This window comes from Ixodes scapularis, unplaced genomic scaffold (assembly GCF_016920785.2).
Source record: "Ixodes scapularis isolate PalLabHiFi unplaced genomic scaffold, ASM1692078v2 PGA_scaffold10__122_contigs__length_95168666, whole genome shotgun sequence".
Classification (NCBI taxonomy): domain Eukaryota; kingdom Metazoa; phylum Arthropoda; class Arachnida; order Ixodida; family Ixodidae; genus Ixodes; species Ixodes scapularis.
The window spans coordinates 20879485-20902652 of NW_024609836.1; the positions used below are offsets into that span (position 1 = coordinate 20879485).

The 23168-nt window shown below is 46.1% G+C and overlaps 1 protein-coding gene across 3 annotated transcripts in view; it reads left to right on the top strand.

The window, feature by feature from the left end:
- The window catches only part of LOC8052295, a 96927-nt gene extending 74733 nt beyond the window's left edge, over window positions 1-22194 (top strand). Inside the window, exons 27-29 of one of the 3 annotated variants that reach the window (XM_042287515.1) lie at window positions 12086-12230; window positions 14954-15026; window positions 22170-22194. In XM_042287515.1, the coding sequence (XP_042143449.1) occupies window positions 12086-12230; window positions 14954-14969 (161 nt within the window). In that variant the 3' untranslated portion in view covers window positions 14970-15026; window positions 22170-22194. Of the gene's footprint in view, window positions 1-12085; window positions 12231-14953; window positions 15027-15210; window positions 15359-22169 lie in introns of those variants that run through there. The other 2 variants (XM_042287513.1, XM_042287519.1) reach the window with 2 other exon arrangements.
- Window positions 22195-23168: the final 974 nt, after the last annotated feature.

The following is a 23168-nucleotide window of genomic DNA, read 5'->3' on the forward strand; positions in this document are numbered from 1 at the left end:
ACCAACGTTTTCGGGTAGAGCGGACATTAGAGCACTGCACTCTTCGTCAAAGTTTTCATCTTCAATTGTGGTTGCCGATGTTGTAGCCGATGCAGTTGCCGATGTAGTAGCCAATGCAGTTGCTGATGTAGACGTAGTAGCCGATGCAGTCGTCAAACTCGCGGTATCTCCATCACACGAGAAACCACAGTGACGAAAGCAGTTCGCGATGACCTGGCTTGGCATGTCCGTCCATGCTTTAAAGGGATACTTCAACGAAATTTGAAATATCCCGTCGTGTTCAAAAATAGGTTGAATATGATCCACAATATCCGTAAATGACAATCGCACGTTTGTATTTTGAGCCTGGTTGCTGTATTTTTCGTTATAAACGGCCCACTCTGGCAAGCGCTCAAAGAAGGCCCAGCGGAGACCACGTGACATCCAACGCAATCGTGACGTAGGTCGTCTCAGGACGAGCAAAGCTACGGCGAGGCTGACGTCGAGAGGATGGCCTAGTCGTTCCAGCTGCCGAAGCGGCTGCTTTTGTACGAATTTTGAGTGACGGCTTAATCTTCTATAATCTTGTAGGGGGACAATAGCGACTTCTGCGACACACAAAAGGCATTCTCGGGAAGAGGGGAGCTCCTCCTGCCCCTCTTCTTTCGTCGTGGCCGGAGGCGAGACAACCTCCGTCACTAGCTGTCAAGGTTCCTAGACGGGCATTACAAGCGAGGCGTTAGCAACATCCACCAGGTGCTCGTTGCTAATCGTTTAATTTGTTTTAAAATTCTTTTTCGTGACTTTTTCAACAAGATAATGGTATGTTCGATGTGATGCTGCTCCTTTGAACACATATAGATAGGGGTGTGCGAATATTCGAAACTTCGAATACTTCGCGAATAATGCTTGCTATTCGATTCGATTCGCTTCGCCCTTTCGCTGTTCGAACTATTCGAGTTCTTCGAATACTTCGAAAACTACGAATAACGCGGAACTCATTGATTAGTGTCAACTTGCGGTCGAGTTCTCTGTTTTGTTTTTGGACTGCGCAGTATGGTTTCGAGCTTGGCAAACCTACACAACCAACCTAAATATCTTTTTTTTTTTTTTTTTTTTTGTAGAAAGGATTGGAAAGTTATTTGCACGCGGTAGCGCGATCTGTCCATTGCTTGCCGTGATGTCCGGATTGCAGAGTTGGCTAAGTGGTCGTGGTGCAAACGCTGTGATAGATAGGATGAAGGACTACGGTTTGCAATGGCACATGCATCGTCGCGACGTACCGCACGACGTTTCGGGCGTCCGCCAGAGACGTCTTGTATACGTTCCTGTCCGCATTCATTTTTAATGTAGCACAACCGTACCTACAATGACTACAGTAGCCTAGAGCACTATATAGCTCCTACGGAGCAGAGTAGCGCAATCCTTTGAACCCCGTGTTTTGCCGACAACATGGCCGACAGAGCGGCTCGGCGCGAGTCACATGGTACTCAGGGTTCCAGGAGGCGGCCCGCCCTATGGGAGAATACATGGAGATCGACATAACACGGCTGATTAAAAAACTAGCGGCGAGTTCACATTTTTCAAAACTAGCCTGTCGTGAAGTTCGTAAAGCGCTAAACACTTTAGCAAAGTTTTAATAATATCGGATGCGTGTGCAAATTTTGAGAAGGCAATTTCCAAGGCAATGGCGTTTGAAGCAGACGATTTTTGCTCGCAGCGGAGATGGGCTTTTCGGGTTGGCCGGAGCGGGTCACGTGAATGGTGTGACGTCGCCGTGTCGTCTGCTGCATGATGCCACTCAGGCAATTTTTTAAAAAAAGTTACGTCCTTGTATGGCACAAAACTTATCGCACATTATTCTAAAATGTTTCATTATTATGTCAAAAATGATTTCCATTCCGTACATCCGCGCAATACTGAAGAAACAACGATTTTCTCACGTTCTCCATGCATTTCTGACCGCAGTTGGAACCTCCGGGCGTTCGCCGCTAGTCGCCGAGAGACGGCGTTCTAGATTGCGCTACTCTGCTCCGAAGGAGCTATATAGTGCTCTACAGTAGCCAAGGTGCTATGGATTCGGATATGGATTTATGGCTCACCTCGGCTATCGGTGATATCTGGCTTGTGTTATTTTCCGCTTGATTTTCCGGTTTATCAGTTTGCCAGTATTCCTTTTGTTATTTATTTCTACCCGTTTTCAATGATAAAAGTGAGACTTCCTCCCCCCGCCAAAAAAAACAAAACAAACAACATATTCTTAATTTATTGCATCTTTGTGGCGCCCTCTATGGACAGAACTATTGCACACGGAAAGAGATGGTGCATAGGTGGTGCATAGTCAGTGCGGTTGCGCAGCGCGATCGCGCAATCTGAAACTCTGCTGTGGCCTGTCGAGCCGCCTCCGCTTGTGTACTTCCGTTTACGTTCACGTGGTTGCGTTCACGAGCGTAAAAAGAGATCGCACAAAGTAGAGACGCAATCATCGACTTCGTATTGCAGCTTGCGGACCCGCCACCGCTTGCGTACTTGCGTTTACGCTCAAGTGCCTCCTTTCGTCCGCGATGCGATTTTCGACTGCGTTGTGGCTTGCCGACCCGCCTTCACTTTTGCACTTTCATTTACGTTCTCTAACCTCACTCAAGGAATGGTATTTTACTGACTGATCTTTCTTCATCTGTTTCTTTTAACAGTCACATGTGGAACATTTTTCTTATTGCAATAAAAGTAACCTTTTCAGAAACGTTTGTTGAAAAAAAATTCCAGTTGTGTTTTTTTATTAAGCATTCTTGTTTAATTCACATCAAATAAAAAATATTTGTTTTCAAATATATCCTTATTTGGAACTACTATTCGTATTCGAAAATATTCGATTCGATTCGATTCGTAACCTTTATTATTCGATTCGATTCGCTTCGAAAGATTTTGATATTCGCACACCTCTACATATAGACCAAAAAATGAGCGTCGAAATTTCGTTGTAGTATCCCTTTAACAAGCATATGAATCGCCGCCAACAGACTGACTTCATAGCGCTTACCCTTGTCCAGACAAAGCAATATTCTTGCCATGAGATGCTTGCTGTACAAGCCCTTCAGGTGTTTGATTATTCCTTGATCCATTGGTTGCAAGAGTGAGGTGGTTGCGGGTGGAAGGAAAATCAGGCGGATCATAGACAGCTCCGGTATTTTTGTGTGCGCACTGCAGTTGTCCGCTACTAACACGACCTTGCGCCCCTTGGACGCGAACTGGCGGTTTAATTTTTGAAGCCAATCTTGAAAGATCTCACGTGTCATCCACGCTTTTTCGTTGAAACGGTAGTCCGTTGGAAGCCGCAGGATGTTCCGGAAGCATCGTGGCCTCTTGGATTTCCCGATCACCAAAAGTGGCAGACGTTCCGTGCCTGTCATGTTGGCTGCCACGAGCACGGTCACCCGCTCTTTACTGCGTTTTTCCCCAGTGCAAGGATCCCCTTTGAACGTTATCGTTTTGTCGGGGAGAGCTTTGAAAAACAACGCCGTTTCGTCGCAATTGAATATGTCCTCGGGCGCATACTCCGCAAGAATACACGCGAGATCCGACGTCTTCGAGTTTTCATACAAATCTTCATCCACATCGGCTCTTTCACGACACACATGCTTAAAAATAAGAGAGTGCCTCTCCCTGAATCTTGCAAGCCATCCCTCGGTAGCACGGAATCCCTCGATGCCCAAACGTTCGCTGAACTGTTGAGCCTTTGCGCGAATCATGTCTCCAGTCATCGGAAGGTTGTGCGTTCTTACTTCTGTCACCCATTTGTAAACGGCTTCTTCGAGTCCTGGATGGGCTGCACTACGAAGGCGTTTTCTTGAATTCACAAATTGCTCTTCTTCAAAAGCTTTCACGATTGCTGCTTCATTCCTAATGTAGGTAGCAAGCGTGCTTTTCTTGAGGTCATACTTTTCGGCAATTTCTTTTCTGGACAATTTTCCCTCCCTAACTTCGTTGAGTATCTGAACTTTTGTTTTTAAATCATTCGAAGAGTACTTTCCTCGCTTTTCTTTTGACATCTTCCGGTATGAGCGTTAAACGCCGCGCACTCCAAAGAACAGAAACCAGAAACCGCGTGACAGCACGGTCCCTCTTCATCGCTCGCTCATTTTTCTCCAGTCTCCTTCTCCATTCTCCCGACGTTCTTTCTCACTTCATCGCTCACTCATTTCCCTCTCGTTGCTTCTGTCTCCTTCCGCGCGCCTCCCAACGTGATCGGGCCGGTGCGCTCTGACTGGGTCTTGTCTCGACTAATCAAATCGGCCCTTTCTCCGGCGCGAGGCACCGACGAAAGGGCGTCTGTCTGCGCGGGTGCTCTTTTGCGGAGCGCGCCCCGGCTCAAGGCGCCGGGGGCGCCGACGGGCATTGCGCGTCTGTGGAGGTGTCGCAATCAGGCGCAGGCTCGCGTCAACGGCTGTTTGCCAATATGGGTAGGGACGCGTGTTGTGTTCTGAGGCGCCGTTTTAACCTTTAAACTTCTAGTGTTAGCTTAAAAAATATTTCCCGGTTACGAAGATGCTGGCTCCCGGGACGAATTATCGGGTTGGGGATACTTATCAGATCGAAATACCGGGGTTTTCTGCCTATTGAAGCCTGTACATTTCTGACGGTGCTAAACGGAAGGATCGAATTAAAGCGATGATCGAAATAACGGGAGTTCGAATTAACGAGCTTCGACTGTACAGCTTCGTTGTGTGCCGCAAATATAGCTATGAAAATATTTTTTCCTTTGTAAATTTATTTTATGACATCCTTTTCCCCTTCAGGTTGTTTAAAAAAAATTTTTTTTTGCATATGTTTTTATGCATATATCCACTGACACCCCCAAAAATATATTGTCACGGGGTGTGACCAAAGGACAATAAATAAACAGAAAGCAATAAATGTTTAATGTGGCGAACTTGTGCAGAAAATAAATGGGTACAAAAGATAATAACAGAGCGTCACGGGCGTCGAAGTCGGCATAACAGCAGAGTCAAACGCTGGGGCAAAACTGACTGCGGCTCGCCACGCGGAGCCCCTTATGTACATGCGTGAGCTTCTTGAATAATCGGCGTAGAATGTTCGACACATAGAACATTCGGACCTCGAACAAGCAACACGATTTTCGAATTTACCAGAAAACTAAATTGCAGGATTAACAAAAGATGCGTCGCTTTCAGGAATCGAACCCTGGCTTTTCGCGTGGGAGGCAGGCACGATAATCATTAGGCCATGCGCGGGCTGCCTACTTGGCCAGCTGCGCGCGCAGCATCACTCCCCCCTTTAAAAAGTGCATCGTCCCGATGCAACAGAAAACAAAACAAAGCAAATAAAAATAATGGTAGACTAAAGAGTCACCTGGAACACATAAGGTCTACAGTCTTATCGAGCGTAGTACGGCTTCAGGCGCACGACGTGGACGACTTCAGGTCGGGATGGGTGGCGTGATGATGTTCTTGTTTCGTCGGGCATCACCTCGCAGTTCAGATCTCCAAGTCGACGAAGTACCTTGTAGGGTCCGAAATACCGCTTCAGGAGTTTCTCGCTGAGACCACGCCGGCGAGTCGGTGTCCAGACCCATACTCTGTCTCCGGGCTGGAAGTGGACGTCCCGACGACGAAGATTGTAGCGGCCCGTGTCAACACATTGCTGGGCTTTAATCTGGTGTTTGGCGAGCTCACGGACTTCTTCTGCCCGTTGGGCAACTACCTGGGCGTCGTCGCTTCCGTCGACAGCCGGTTCGTGGGGTAACATCGCATCCAGCATTGTCGTCACTTTGCGACCATGAACCAATTGAAAGGGTGTAACCCCGGTGGTCTTTTGCACAGCCGTGTTGTAGGCAAAGGTGATGTACGGCAACACCTTGTCCCATGTCTTGTGCTCAACGTTGACGTACATGGAAATCATGTCGGCGATGGTCTTGTCGAGTCTTTCCGTCAGCCCGTTGGTCTGCGGGTGGTACGCGACGGTGCGACGATGGCTGGTGTGGTTGAGACGAAGGATTTCTTGAGTCAGCTGTGCCATGAACGATGACCCACGATCTGTAATCAGAACTTCGGGAGCGCCGTGCCGGCGGACGATGGACTCGATGAAAAACTTGGCGACTTCAACAGCAGTACCTGAAGGAAGGGCTTTCGTTTCTGTGTACCGTGTGAGATAATCTGTGGCCACGATTAACCACCGGTTTCCCAGGGTCGACGGAGGAAGAGGACCAAGTAGATCCATTCCGATCTGCTGGAACGGTGCAGCTGGCGGAGGAATGGGCTGCAGGAGACCTGCCGGCTTCGTTGGCGGTTTCTTGCGTCGCTGGCACTCGTGGCAGGATCGGGTGTAGAGGTGGACGGTTTTGGGGAGATTGGGCCAGTAATACTTTTTGCGAATACGGGCCAGTGTCCGGCTGTAACCAAGGTGTCCAGACGTAGGGTCGTCGGACGTACTCCTCAATGTCTCTTGGTCGCTCCCCAAAGCGAGGTCGCGGTTCGCTCGGCGCGAAGCCTCGCAGGCCTATTTGTCGGTACAGGCACCTCCGGTAGACGTGACCAACCTCGCCGCAGTGATAACACAGCAGTCGTCGATTGGTTGTGCGCCAGACATCTGTCTTCCTAGGTACCGGTTGTTCAGTGCAGACGAGCTGGGGTTGCCCTTTTTGACGTCGGAAAGTCTGCGGCTCTGGTAGGTCACGTTGAGGTGGCGCCGTATACGGGTGAGCAGGGGGCAGTGGTTGTCGGGTAGCTGCGCCCTAGCTCAGCTTCGGTGGTTCAGGAGCGGCACTGGTGAGAACTTCTGGCTGCAGCGCCTGCTGAAGTTCTTCCCGGACAATCTCGGCGACTGAGGGCGTAGCCGGGCTTGTGGCAGCAGGTAGCAGCTTCCTGATTTCTTCCCGCACAACGTCCCGGATAATCTCGCGAAGGTCCGGGCTGTTGCAGCTGGAAGTCGAGATTGCAGCGACGCCGGGAAGTCGCTGGTAATGGTAGGCCCGTGCTTGAAGGGCACGTTCAATGTTTGTTGTCTCCGTGATGAAGTCTTGGACGGTGATAGGCGGGTTCCGCTCAAGGCCTCCGAAGATGGTCTCTTTCACCCCTCGCATCAGGAACCGCAGCTTCTTCTCGTCAGGAGCGTTTGGGTCGGCGCAGTTCATGAGGCGGAAAACATTCTCGACGAAACTTGTGACGCTCTCGTTTGGCCCTTGGCTTCTTGCTTGAAGAAGTTCTTCGGCCCTCTGACGTCGCTGCTGGCTGACAAAAGTATGTCGAAGCTCCGCCTGGAAGTCTTGCCACGACGAAATCGACGCTTCGTGGTTCTCGAGCCAGGTGCGTGCAGTGCCTTCCAGAGCAAAGTAGACATTTTGCAGGCTCTGTTCAGGACCTCATCCGTTGAACCGTGCAACGCGTTCAGACTGGCCCAACCAGACGTCCACATCTTCAAGAAAATTGCAACTGAAATTCGGCGGCGTCCTTGTTGGGGCCTGCACGTAGACAATGGACATCGGTGGCGTTCCGTCTGGCTGCGACGTGGTGTTCATCGTCGGCTTCGGTAGCTTCTTTGTCCTGTCCGGCAGTGGTCTAAGTTCTGGGGATAGGCCAAGGTTGCGGTGACTTGATCGGGTCTCGGTCCTTTCTTCGTTGGGTCCTCAGGGGCTCGGGATCGGACTTGCACTGGGGGCCCTCGTAGGGGTGCGCTGAACGGACATGCGTACCCCGCACCTCCACCAAAATGTCCCGGGTGGTGATCAAAAGAACAATAAATAAACAGAAAGAAATAAACGTTTAATGTGGCGAACTTCTGCCAAAAATAAAAGGGTACAAAAGATAATAACAGAGCGTCGCGGGCGTCGAAGTCAGCGTAACAGCAGAGTCGAACGCTGGGGCGAAACTGACTGCGGCTCGCCACACAGAGCCCCTTATGTACATGCGTGAGCTTCTTGAATAATCGGCGTAGAATGTTCGACACGTAGAACATTTGGACCTCGAACAAGCAACACGATTCTAGAATTTACCAAAAGATGCGTCGCTTCCAGGAATCGAACCCTGACTTTTCGCGTGGGAGGCAGGCACGATAAAAGCGTCAGGCCACGCGCACGCTGCCTACTCGGCCAGCTGCACGCGTGGCAATATTTTTATTTTTCACCAGGCAATTCACTATGGTGTCAGAAGACGATCAGTATTTTGTTAGAGCATCGCATATATTTATAATAAAGTAAAAAAAAAATACAACTGCTCAAAACCGAAACTGGAGAGGAAGAAGAAATGTAGAGGAGGAAAAAATTGCCAAAATACACATGGTTTTTTCTTTCGGTTGTGCAATGCAGACAAAAAATGCGCACCATTGCACGAAAAACGCAAAAGTCAAGCATTTTGTGCTTAACGTTTGTGCGTTTTTCAGGTTCTTATTAATTTGTGTTCGTAAGGCAAGCAATGTCTTCGGCCAGGAAGGCCAACGACTCGGCGACGTCTTCGTGCAAATCAGCTTGTTGGTCAGTCGCGTCGGACCCTAATTGTTTGGATGGGTAAAAGCTTCGAAGCTAGACAGATTCGCCAGTACCGCGATTGACAATTCTAAACTTGAGGTCCCACGCCCATCATCTGCTGCCATTGCTCAGTCTGCTTTGTTCAGCCATCCAGCCCGCGACTCCCGCGATACAACGCCACGTTGAGAATTATGCAGAGAATGTCCAGAGTGCTTCCGGTTCTCTGTGATACTTTTTTTCTTCAATCAATTTATTCGCAGTTTCCTAAAAGTCACAAAAAATGGATATAATATATATTTTTTTTTTTTTTTTAATATTAAGTGCGTACCTTCGATGACCCACGACTTTGGTTATATTTGGTGTGTGTGTGTGTCTAAACAACAGAACAGCACATGACCACGGAGAAGAGAGTGAGCGCGACTCAAATCGACCAGTGCTCGATCGGCGGAGTAGTCAATTCAGAAACCGTGCGACAAGGTTTTTCTATCGATTCCTGCGTGATTGAACTATGATCTAGCTGGCAGCTGAGAGCAACAGTTCACTTTGTCTCGATGCCTGCACGAGACAGACGGGAAACCTTTGCTCCGTAACCGGTCTGGGTTCAACGGCCCTTTAATTTGTTTACAATCAAATGTATGTCATTTTTTCTTGCAGAACCAGCTTTTCAACATTGTAACGAAACAAGCAAAAGCACCAGCACCTGCCGACACTTCCAGTTCCATTTAAAGAGATTCTAGTTTACTGAAGTAGCTGCGAGACCTGCTTTGCAATTAATTTTGGAACACTGCTTTCGGGAGGTTGCTTTCCTCCTCGTAGGGCGATGATAGGTAACCTTTAAAGCACTGTTTTGTCTGTACGATGCTTGCACAACTGTATGCCAAAAAAGAAAATTGTATTCGTGGGCCAGTTCGAAAAGATCCCACACCTCACAAGCGGGCTCCTCTCTTGCGCCGGAAGGTGTGAATTTGGGGCGGAGCAGTGTGCGGTATTGGGCAGCATGTCGTTCCGCTTTGTCGGCTTTTTCAGTATTCGTGCACGGACAAAGAGTGCATCGAGGTGGTGCGGTTGTTTTAGCTTTGTCCCAGGTGGCATGGCTTGGACCTCCACTTGTTTAAATATGCTTATGGAAGAACTCGGAATCCTACAGTTTTAAATTTGAAGTAAGAAAAAGAGACCTGTGGCATACAGAAAGATTCACAATTCCTAAAATATGAACTAATTACGGTAAAAAAAAAAAGAAGAGACGGCATTATACTTTTCCTTGTTTTTTAAAGCTTTACCAGAGTGGCAGAGTCTGTTTAATTTATCGTCCATTCGAGTTGTCAAAAAGAATGTACTTACAGTACTGTATAGTGATGCAGTGGCGTACGCAGGATTTCATTTCGGAGGGGGCCGGACCAACGGGGGACGAGATAAGGGGGTAAATGGAGTAAAGGGGGTAAATGGGTAAAGAGGGATAAGATAAAAAGAGAAAGTCCAAGAGGAAATAAAAGCATCTTGATTTTTTTAAGAACTATGCATTGTTCAATTAAATAATTAAATTAAAGTTGTCATATTGGTTTTGGGATGATTATGATACATAAAAATGGTGCCCCGGAATTTCCTCACCAGGGAGGCATTTGCACTTTACTTTTTTGATTTACAAGTCACGTCAACAGAAGGCACCAGAGTTAGCAGAAAAAAAGAATCATAAAAACAAATATTATATAAAGCACGACTCCAATGCACGAAGCCGCCAGTCATCGGGGCTGATAAAGCAATGATGCATGAGTAGGAACGCGGAACACTTTGATGGATTGACGATAAACACTGGAAAACTGCTCCACCATAAATTACTTCCCATCTTATCCTGATCGAACCAACAAAAATCTCACGTGATTTGTTCGTTGGGGTCGATTTTTAAGGTTTTCGAAGTCCGTTCACAAAAGAAAGTCAACGGAGTCACACGACGCAACAAAGGAACGTTGAAAAATGGTTTGTACACTCACATATTGCACTTGGCTCCCGTCCTGAGGCAGCAGGTCAACCACTCGCGCCCCTATCTCGCGCGGTTCTCAAACTGCCGATGACAACTTCCGTACTCGAACCTTGAACCGCAAATCCCGCGCCTCTAGGCGCCTATATTCACTTTGTTAAGAGTTTTCCCGCCACCCAAGGAGCCAATCAGATATCTCTCTTTTTAGACCAATGGGAGCCACCGTGGTTCAAAACAAACATATATAATACAAAATCCAATTAAGAAAGTACATGTACACATACCCCCGAAAACTCCCAAAAACCTTCGCCCTAACTGTCGACCGTCAGCCGGACACCGCTTCCAGGAAAAAAACCTCGTCGGGGTGCAACAGCAGTACCGACGCTTCTTCTCAAAATAAAAAAAAAGGTTACAAAATATCGAGGGGCCCCGCTGCGCTCGAGCGGGGCACAGCGCATGGTACGCACCCAGAGCGGGGGTTCTCGAGGAACAATTAGGAAGGGGAACAAGGGGGCCGCTCCGTGGCGACGACAAACCAGCCCCGGCGACTCCGCGCAATTGTGGCACTCGCGAAGCAGTAAAAGTAGAAGTAAACGAATATATTTTCTTTCCTGAGTAACGCTAGCAGTGCAGCCTACCTCACAATATATTTAACAAATGAGATATGCGGCCGATTATAGTACATACATGTATATGTATATATATATATATATACATATATATATATATATATATATGTACATATATATATATATACAATGTGTGTGTGTGCGTGCGTGCGTGAATCCCGCAGTGCCGGCTACTTCGCGACGACCGTTATATAAAACTATATTGGAACAGAAGAAAACGGAAAAGCAACACACATACACAAAAAGCAAATTGCGGAGGCCGCGACTTACACGCCCAATCGCGCAACCCGCAGCCCTTGGTTACGTTTGTCGCGATCTGTGGGGTCCCCACAAGCAGGACCGTTCTTAATAAATGTTTGATGTTTTTGTCGTTTTTTCTTCTTACTAAAGGTTGTGTTGTATCGTTTCACAGGCGTGAAAATTCAGCAAAGCGTTAAATATTAAGTCCATAATCGTAGTGCTGTGGTTTGTAGAACCTTTGGTCCTACATATTTTTGTTATATCACACAATCCATGACTTTCATAAAGCGTTGAATCTTGATTGGAGATGGGAATAAATTCGTTAATTAATTATTCCTCACTCAGATTACACGAAAGACGTTAAAACCACATTTTTTTATTATTTGTACTATGTCATAAATGACATATTACATTCCCTTCCTTTCTTATTTCTTATTTTTACTTCTCCACAATCTTTGCTCCGCTGTTAAAAAAAAAAAAAAGAGAACACCGCATTGATGTTGATGAACCGAGAGTCAGTGACCTTGCCCACTCCCCACCCCCGCTCGAAAGTTTCGGGGGGGGGCCGCGGCGCCTTCGGCCCCCCCTTGTGTACGCCACTGTAGTGATGTACAGTGTTTTGTTGGCTTCCTGGTTTCATATAGAAGAATTTTTGATTTCATGGACCAGCCCATTTCGATGTGCATTTTTATGTCAAACGAAATTTCGATTACTTTTTATTAAGATAAAGACCCGAACGCATCTTGCAAATCTCTCGAGTTCTTCTTCTCCAATGGGGAGCAGACGGCATCTGCATCCCTGCGGGTGCCCTGCCCGAGGCGCTGCTGAAGACCACTTCCCAGGCGGTGGTGGCCGTGACCTGCGGACCCCGGCCAGGGCGACTGCAGGATTCGGCCGTGGCTGCCTCTTTCGCTGCCCTCGAGGACACGTGAGTGACCTCCGACCCCAGAGTGGCCGTTGCTTCACTGCCTGGAGCACGCAGTAGCGTCATGCTCTCGGGCGTCTCGTAAGAGCACAGTCGGCCTTGTTTAGTTAGGAACCTCGTCCTCGCAGCCACATATTTTCTTAGCTCGACTAATGAGTAGGCTGCGTTCCAAAACTTGCTCGGGAAGTTATTCCCAGTGATGGAAGTGCTGCGCCAAATTGTGCCAAGGACGCAATCCTGCTACATGTAGCGCCAAATTGTCATTTTACCGAAGAATTGCGCCATGCCTGCGCCGAGATGAGATGTAGCAATAAAAAAATAAAAATTGAAATCTTATCAGAGCGCGTGCCGGTACCGCGGTATTTTCCGCGCCGCAACTGTTACGCAAACCGAAACGGCGAGGGCGCATTATCATCATCATCATTGAAAGGAACAACGTCAGCAACATCTGAGACCAAAGCCGCAGAGGCTAAGCGAAGAACCATCCCACTGAGCAGCCTATTTAAAATTTAAAAAAAAGGCCGAGCTTGTGGATGTTTTCAATGTTGGCCCGCCCTGTTCCCGTGCGCTTGCTACCAGCGAATTCAAAGCTAGCGCGAGCGCAATGCTCTGTGCATTCCTGACTCGCGCGTGGGCTCGTGCAGTGTGGGCACCGTTGCGGGCTTCATGCGCGCACTTGCAGCTTCGGCTGCGCTCGCACCGAAGCTGAAATGAAGTATAGTTGAGTTGCACCAAACTCTGGATGTAGTGCTGGTAAAGCCTTACCGTCCTTTTCGGAGCACAAAGCACTGCGCGACTCGCGCGACTGCGGTGTCTGCTCCGCGGGTGTCGCTTCTCTGGAGCGCGTCGGTGCATGCCAAGGAGCGCACTCAACGGGTTAGCTCGCCATGATCCGATCGTGACTTCGCCAGCACATCGAAAATTAATCGGAATTTTTGAAGCGAATATCAGATACTGCAATATATGAAGCTGCTGCCCGAAAGACAACTCTAATCTGGACTAAAACATTCCACAACAGTGAGGGTCGTTAGATGCTGCTGCAGATACCTTAAAAGAAGTGCAGGCTGATAAAACTAAATATCCTGTACCATCAGAACTCAGTGACATATTTAATTGTATTTTTTTATCTGACGAGCAGATAAACTTTATTTTTAAAAAATGTTTTTTTGTGTTTACTTTGTTGAATTTGATATATCCTGTCTTAAAAAAAAAAAACGACAGGTGCTGTGTTCCAATAATAGAGATGGGCTCTATATAGCAATGCAGCATTATTTCATTTTCAAGTAATATGCCAACATATGCCGGACCCTGCTCCAAAAGGGCCACTACCTGCTCCAAAACAACATTTTGCCTGCTACAAGGCCTGCTCCAAAAGGTCAAATGGCACTTCCATCACTGTATTCCCATTGGGTCATACCGCGCAATAACACAGACAGAGCGACGCTGGATGCAAGTATAGGTTGCTGAGTGCCAAGGTGCAAACGCTCTATAGTATGTTGCAACTCAAGAAAGAAACTCAAGGAAGGCCAGAGAGGAAGAAGCAGACAGTACACTCGAGAGAGGAGATTTCCCCCTCTCCTCTCCAGCGTTCCGTTTGCTTCCTCCTCCCCAACCTTCCTTTCCCTCGCCCTACCTTCTTGAGCTGAAACTTACTATATCTAGCCTAGAGTGAGATGGAGTAAATTTTGGAACCTGGCTGTAATGTTCTGGACAAACATGTCACATTCATAAAGCATGCAACAGATACCAGTTTTCGTTTGAACGGGCCGAGTTTCGCAGAAAGAGCATTTTGAGGCTCAGATTTCTTTTCTCGTTTACTGTAAAATACCGCGGAAGTTCCCCCTTTGTTCAAGCGCCCACTTTTAACGCGTTCTAAACTTGGGAATCCTACAAATTCTATGTTAAGCGCCCGATTTTACCAAACAAGCGCCCATGTCTAGATTAGTCGAGTTTTCAGTGAAAGTGGGGTGGGCACATCCCCGGTATTTTATGGCAACTGCCCATTTTTCTTGCCAGACGGATAGTCATGCTTTTCTCGAAACTTAAAAGAAAAACAATTGGGTATTTCTTGGCAATGGCTAATCCACTTAGTCTTGCCGAAGGGGGAACACGACAGAACCACAAACCTAAAAAAATAATAGAACCAGAAAAGTGGGGGGAAAAAAAGAAAAAAAGAAACTGCTGCTACCAGTAGGCCGGTGGACGCCGGTTACATCGTCCGAAGATCCGGACGACATTCTAGCGAGGTAGTCACATGAAGTAGAGAATCATTCCCCACTGCCAGCTTCTTTTTCGCGGTCCCTTTGGGGAGGCCGGACGTTGCCATGTCGGAACCACTATCCTTCTGCAATTTATCGAAGAAATCTGCAAATTCTCGAGTCCATGAAATAATGGAAGGGGACAAAAGACAACTGTTAAGTGGCTTAAAAAGGAGCAACACAGTATATACGTACATAGGATCGGGGGCAGATTTAGGAGGAAGAGCGGAGAAGGGGAGGGGAGGGGCTCTTTAAGCTAAACCTTTTCTTAAAGAAAAAATTGATATAACAGTGTGGCAAGGTATACCAGTAATACAGGCATGCTTCAATATTGATTCACTATGTTCTTACTAAAGACAATGACCGTCTTTACTGTGGAGAAGTTCTACTTTATTTTGTGCTGAAGCTATCGATATCTGACGTAGCAAGCAAGAGTGCAGACTTTTTTCTCTTCCTTTTGACCCGCAGAACTTTCCTCAACTGAACCAACAAGACTACGTCGGACTCATGCCAGTGTGGCTGTAACAACCCCCAGTGCCAGGTAACTCAAAACAAGGCAGAAGTTGTTCCAAACGGCTAGACATTGCGTGTCAGTCTTGAAGCTTTGTGGTAATGACTCGTGATTGTTATCTTGATTTGCTGCTTGGTCGTACCGTAAAGGAGTGCTGTGTTCTTGCTTTGACTCTGAGCAGATTGACCTGTTCATTTCGCCATTTCTCTTTCAGTGCGTCGACAAGCCCAGCCAAGTTGGCAACAACTGTAATGCCAGCTTGTTTTTAGCATAGTGGATTTTTTTAATGCCCTGTGCCTTGGCTGTAAATAAATATTTGTGGGTTTAAGTTCTCAATTATAATGTTTTTACGAGAAGCTGCTTGTGTGTGTGTGTAGCTGCTTTACTGAACTGTACGGGGGGGCAGGGGCCTTGTCAGGCACCAAGCCTTTATCTCTGCCCCCCACGCAGAACTTACCGCAAAACAAATAAAAAATTAAAATTCTGGCGTCTTTTAGTCAAAATGGGAAAAAAAAAAATTATTTTACACATTTAAAAAAAAAAATGGAGACAACAAATGTACGAACATCCATCGTATCTGGTTTTTAAAAATGTGTAACATAAACCAGCTTGCCTCTCGACTCACTCTATTTTAGATCAAATTTCTTTGATTTAAAAAAAATTTGATTTAAAGCGGTTCGAACCTGATGCCAAGGTTCGAACCGCTTTGGTGCGAACCTTGCGATTCGATTCGAACCTGATGCCAAGGTTCGAACCGAATCAGCACGCACCGTAACTTTAATTAGCAGTTATACAAGATTTTCTGAAATTTTTAACAGGAAAATGCCGGTCGACAGAGCTCTCGAATACATGGAGCTTTATGGCACCAGTTTCCAAAAAAAGGCGAAAACAAATTCCATTTTCTCGTTTAAATTTTTTAAAAAGAAATCACTTCATTAACTTTTGAATAAGATGACTTTTAGTACTGAAACTTTGGCATTTGGTTAGAACCGCTAGCACTACATTTGAGTGTAGAATAAACGTTTGGCGATGCATAGTTTAGTTTTGCTGTGAAAATAACTAAATATTTTGGGGGGACACTTTTTTTTTTAATTAACAAATATTTTGAAAAATAAGCTTGAAACTTATTTTTTTTATAAACTATCTCTTTACTTGCTTCGTGTTTTACTAGTAACAATGCATGATTATGTTCTGTCAGAAAATATAAACAGAAAATACCATAGTATTTTGTTTGCATGACTGTGATTGAGACTTAGAAGTTATCACTAGTGTGTTGTGGCAGCATCCTCACATAGGTGATATTCTGGACAATATTGTGGCATTAATATGAATAATTACCTCAAATTAATAATAATAATATTACTTTACTTTCTAATAGTGTCCGACAGCAGCCATAGAAGCCTTTTCTTATTGGAACACTGAAAACAAAAATAGAAACCAAAGCATCGCCTGAATACATAAGGGCACTGAACAGTTTCACCCTCGGACACTATAGGCCTTACTATCATAAACAAGACTATACAGTGCATATTCATCAATTTACTATAAGCATTACTATCAAAAACAAGATTATAGGGTACAAATTCATTGAAGTGCTACTATTATGGAAATTATACACTTGTATGCTAAAAAAGAAGAGCACGGAAGGAAGCAAAACAAAGCATCAAATGCTACCGATGTTTTACTTTTCCCAAGAAACATATCGGGGTAAGAAATTACATTAGAGAGATACTGAATTCTAGACATGGGTGAAGCATGAAATGGGGTGTTCGGGTAAAATGGCAAAATAGGAGAGTTCACAGACAATATCAGTGAAATATTATCATTTTGTCCAATAATAACATTGTATAAAAACAATGAATATGTAATATATAAACTTAAAACTACCCGAAATGGTGCGCAATGTGGACTAAAAGTGATTTTACTACGCAACAAAGCTTGCCGTTTTTTGAACGCACGTTTAACAAGATTAAAGTTTTATTTCCGGTTGTATGCACAAAATATGCATTTTATTTTTATTTCATGATAGATTCAAATTATACCCTGGTATTGATAAAGAAATGAAATTTAACAGATTTTAATTTGTACATATAATATTGAAATTATATGAAATAATGATAGCTACGTTTGAGCTTTCTGGCGATATCAATGTCATTAAAATATCTTAAATAGGCCTGATGTAAGAAATTCCAAACTTTTCTTGAAATTATAAATAGGAGAATGTCAGACATTTTGTTTTCATATTTTAAAATAAAAGATTTCTTTTTTGTTTCATTTAGCATAATAAAATCTATTTTTAAAGTGTCAGAGAAGAGTCCTAGTTCAATTGCTTGAGAAGTGACAAAATCGCGAGGGGTCGATCTTGCGATCCCCGACAGATGGGAGAAACGTCAGTTCTGGCCTTGGCCGATTCAATGGTAAATAACTTGAAAACAAAAAATTTCCGCCAAGCTCGCGCTTCTTTCACTGCAAGAAAAACCATGCCTGAATCGGGATGAAGACACACAGATACTTTCTACGCTTTGATAGCAATATGGCATTCTGGAAGATGGACAAAGTGCTCCACAGTAATTAAAGTGAGGACGCCCGAGACAACCGGCTCGGAACGTTCTGCTCACGAGCAGAACGTTGCTATGCGGGTGCTTCTCGGGGCATGTGCCATGCTTCGTGCCGTTTCCTTTATTTTTGTGGCCTTACAAATATGTGGGTGCTTTGCACACCTACAGTAATCATGCGCAATAGCACAGAGAACTATCGAGTGTAGTTATCGGAACGATTTACTCAGCCTAACTTAGTCAGCATCTCAATAAATACCGTTCCCTGTAGGCACTTTAATTTAACATACTAACAGCAGCGCCTTCCTGCAAAACAGTATTTTAAAAAAACTTCGAAACTGATATAAAAATAAACGAAGGACGACACAACAAAGTTATTTGTTTGTTTTTTTCTCCAGTCTCGGGGTTTTGTCTTAAAATATGTTGAACACCATCACCAGCCAGTTTCACCCCTAACCTTTTGCTCATTGAAAGAGTAATCTGTAACATCCAGTCGTTCTCAGTTTTTATCGTATTGATCAGCCAAATCAATCGCTAAGCGCCGCTATCTTTCTAGTAGACGTCCTCGTCATCCTGGGTCTTGAAAGAAAGGGCCTGCTGAATGTTTATGTCGCGAAATTTGTTTAAAGGGAAGCTACGGAGCTTCTTGAAAAAAAATGAGTTAGAAGTGAATTCTAGTGTATTTTTACCCCATGAACCCGAATACCGAAACCATTTGCTGCGTAAGTATTGTTAAACGCGAGAAAAACGCGAAAGACTGTCGCTGTCCGTGACGTCATCGACGGCTCTTTTGGCTGCCCAAGGCTAGGGAGGCGGGGCTTCAGCCCTATTTTGAAATTGCTCTTCTGGCTCTCCGGCGCGTCGCATTGAAATATAATTTTGATATCTGTTATCCTAAAGGCCAAATGAACGCAATTCAAGCATTTTTTCTCAAATGTAGAAGTGCCCCATCTTCCCTTTAATTAAAAAAAAAAAATTAACTATTCAAGTTGCAAAGGTTTTCCCGTCACTTCGTAATGTCCTGCACAAAAGCACGTAAAAATTGCTGCACCGCGAATCAGAAGCCCATATCAGAGACTACTCAGCTTGGCCGCCTCCAGTAGATGAGCTTAGAGCCAATAAATGAGCTACGCTTCAGACAGAGCCCTTTATACTGGCTCTGGCTTCAGAGTAACGACACTTCAGCCATATTGTGTCTTAATATCATGGTTGCCAGCTATCTGAAGCTTTATCTGAAATCCCTGGAAACACTTTTCTGTCCTTCAGAAATAATAAAACAGATCGAGACAGAGAAAAACAATACCACCCGACGTTCCTAACACTGTATCTAAAGCTGAGGAAGTCGCATTTTTATATAGCAACGATTAACAGTTGTGTCAGCTCTGCTCTTAGCACCAAGATGGTGGCATACACCAGCAGATCAGGGAACGAAGTGCCGATACTCTAAGCATAGCTCGTTTAGTGGCTCTAGATCAGGGTGGAAAATATACATTTAGGTGATGACTCTGGCCGCTCTTCCCGCGGAAAGCGAGCGACCAGATGGTGTTGAAAGCTAGCCTCGAACCAGGAGTAGTTAATTTCGCGCCGCCGCAGAGGGCGCTGAGGTGTGAGCACCGTGGGTATGACTGGTCTCTCCTCGGCGACCACTGTGTCGGGGGCGTAGCGTGCTCGCCTTTTTCGCGGTGTGGTGGTGGTGTGCGGCCAGTGGCTGGCCTCGTGTTTTGCTTTGGTGCTGTGTCGATCACAGGGGCCACCATCGTGCACGAAGGTAAGCCTTAACCCGAAGGAGAAGTTATATTATAAGGAGGGGAAAGACGTGCTTCATTCCCTACTGCGATTCGGGGTATTTCTTCCACCTTGTGCAAATTTACTCTATTCTGAAGCCTCCGAAGTTCGGCAACCGTAGAGTATAGCTGAAGGGGAGAGGTCATTACTTGACGTGTCACATCTCGGAGTTCAGATCAGAACGTACAATAAAAGCCCGTTGTCTCCTCATCTCGTTGACCAAGTGAACACCAAACTTGACAGTCTAATTTCTGTCAAAGACTGGAATCCGAAGATGTCTGGGCAGAAAAGGCTAAAGGAACCAACGCTGTAGACTGCATACTATATTATGTAACTGGGTTTTTGAGAGGGAAAATGAAAAAAGATATACGCTGCCCTGTATGCCGATCAGCTTTCAGCATCGAAAAGAACACTTCTACTAAAGCAGCCCTGACAAAGGTGAAGAACAGAGGAGGCCTTATACACCCGAACAAGAACCTTTTCCAGCTACTAAAGAGACCGGAACAGTTCTTCTTTAAAATAAAAGCCACCAGACTGTCTACTGGGACGCAATTAATCGACAGTGTTCTTGACTTATGCACAATAACATTTCCATGCGCTGAACACAAAGAAGAAACAATTGCCCGGTTGCTCCACTACTACATCAGCATGCAAATGCCACAACACTATGCATGTTACCATGAGTAGGAACAAACAAGCCCAAGAAAAGAAATCAGCAAAGCTGCTCTCATCTTAGTTTAAAAGCAGGGCGAGAAACACAGGATGTAGGAGATGGTGTTCTTTGGTAGTATGCAGTGAGTTCAGCTTTTGTGTACATTTTAAAGCAAAAATATTTGTCAGGTATCTCTTTACCTGTAGGACGGGTGGACACCGTATTGTGAGAGTATAGATGAAAAGTGATTTATGTCCTATAACCGCTACTACTGTTTGGCTTTCAGTCACTGTGTCAGTATGTCATCATACTGTGTCACTATTTCTGTCACTGTGTCTTCGTAAATAGAAATATTTTCTGCTCACAAGGTTTGTATGTTCCACAGTACAAGTTGACATTATATGTAAACCATTTGTAATATGCCATAAACGTTATGCGCATGCAAAGAATTATTCAGGCCCCACTATGTAACATCATTAGAATTTATTTTTTCAATAAGAAAGCAGGAGCAGGGTGGAAAAAATCACTCAACCTCCTATAAAGCCACGCAATGTGTGTAAACAATTTACGGAACTGTTACCAAACATGTTGTTGGACAAAATATGCGAGCACAACCCAGCTGTTTGCTCTAAATTACTCTAAATTATTGAAAGCCCAGTAGATTGTGCAGGGAAGTTTTATATTTATACGAATATTTTTCCACAATGAGTCATCATCTGAATGTTCTCGTTTAAAAAAAATCGGGAACCGCACGGGGGAAAAGGCAATCGGTGCCAGTGCGCCAACATAAATCCATCATTTCACTACACAGTACACAGGGACCGAGTAAAGCATGCTTAACTTCCTTCACAAGCCCTCTATACAAGCCTTCACAAGCTGCTCTATGCCTGGGCGCCATCTATCCCCATGCGAGTGAAGCACACTCGGTGCGCTGAACATAATCTGGTCGCCGCGTGAGACAGACGGTCATCACCTAAATGTATTTCCACCGTGCTCTAGATGAGCTGGCTGGGTGCTGGGCCGGAGCAAACTGGGCAGCGCCAGAGCACACGGTGGACGTACAGCGTGCACAGGCATGGCATAGGGGACTAGCCAGCTGCCAGAACATGGTGCCACGAGTCATACCGCCGTACCAGTTTCTCGGCCACTCGGATCAGTGTCGCCATCTAGGCGTCAAATTTTAAGCTTCTTGGAGATAACTGCTGTAGGAGAGCGGGTGCTCCGCCGCCATTCGCTTCCAAGGCCGCCCTACAATGAACTAGAGGCTGGGTAGTGAGATTGAGAGTAACCGCATATGCTCTGCTTGCGCAAGCATGAGATCAGGCGCCGAGGCGTGCCACACAATGCCGTGAAGAGCTGAGCGTGGGAAGTACCCGAATGTACAGGGCGGCGCTGCAGTAGCGTGGGCTGGAGGATCCGAGCGTTCCGAGGGCCTTCGGCAAGCAGGTTTGACTTGGCGGTTTGGCAATACAAACTGGCTCCGGTTCAGAGGCCAGATTCACGAAGCACCCTTGCGCCAAAAATGTGTGTACAACAAAATGCAAGAACAAGTTTGTGTTCCTGAAACAAATTGATTGTAACTTTTGTGCAGGTTACGATGGAATCCTACGACAGCACTACAAATAAAATGCGAAGCATGTGCTACTACAGCCCGTGCTTTAGTGACACTTTTTTTGTGCCGTCGACACTAGTGCCACTAAATAAGCTACGCTTCAGGGTAACGGCACTTGGCCATATTGTGGATTAAAATCATGGTTGCCAGTTATTTGAAGCTTTATCTGAAATCGCGGGAAACGCTTTTCTGTCCTCCACAAATGTTTAAACAGTTTGCGACAAAACAAAGCAATATTACATGAGCTTCCTAACACCGACTCTAATGCTGAGGAAGTCTCATATTTGAATCATGACGAGCGGTAGTTGCGTCTGTTCTGCACAAGCACCGAAATGGCGGTGCCGATAACATTGTCGAGGAACGGAGCGCCGATACTCTAAGCGCAGCTCATTTAGCGGCTCTAGTCGACACAATGTGCGGCAGCCGTGAGCGCTTGCTGAGCTTGCTACTTTTCCTTTAGTTCACTTTAGCCGCTCGTTTCAGTGCTGCTAGAATGCTGCACCGCCATTTGCTTCCAAGGGCCACTCGAGTCTGTTTTTGTTTTTTATCCCGAAATTACTTTCCCGCAGGCGTGGCGCTTCGCCTTAAAGGTAGTGGTTCCGGACGAAGAGGAGTCTTCAATGGGTTCAAAAAACGTCCCATCAAGGATTGACCGCGGTCCCTTCCCTGACGTCCTGTCCGTCTGACCAGTGATGCGAAAAGACTTCGGCCTCTAAATAAATTCCATCGAAACATCATCACTTCCCTGTCCAATAAGGGCGCCCCTGTCAACACTGATCATATGACGTCACGGCGGAGTGAACTAGTATTCCTGTATCTGTAGGCGTTGCCTTGAACATGAAACTTTACCCACGCTGCTGTATGAAAGGACGATGCATACTTTCGTTGTAGGTGACCTCGTTGAAGACCATGCAGGCAGTTGCATTTGGAATTTTCGAGAATAGGGTGGACCACCTGAAGCATCCTGGATCACATGTCTTGCCTTCTGTTACGTTTGAAAAAAGGACACGGTGGCATCCCTGTTGTGACAGTCCTACCTGCCGACCTTCCGCCTCCAACGCACGAATGGCAGTCCTCAAGTTTCGGTTAGCATCATCCAAACAGAGGCCTGTGAATTGCGACCTGAGATGGTCGGCACAGGTGTGAGCTCTCCGAGAAATAGCGCGCTCGAGACGAGTCGCGGGAGTACGAAGTCTGGGTCGGCACAGCGAGGCCACGTCTGGCCTCCTTCCTGGGTATCGGATCACCAGAGCAGCGGGTCACGTTCACGTCGACTGATGACGTACCCTTGAGCCCTGCAACAGGCGCAGCAAGGAGGACAGAAGGGTAGGAGACGGCATGACGTCGGCCACGTAGCCTCCACAAGCCATGCTCCCTTGACGCCTCGCCTCTTCCCAACGCTTCTTTTTGCGCCTGTAGGTCGTGCGGCTGCGGATGTGACGCATTTCGTGGCGTTTTTGCTGTTTCCGGGCGCGCTTTCTGAGTCAGAACCGTGCGCTTTGGTTTGGACGGGCGAAACTTCGGGCGAGCGCGCACGCAGGCACGAGCGCACAAGCAAAGTGCAACTG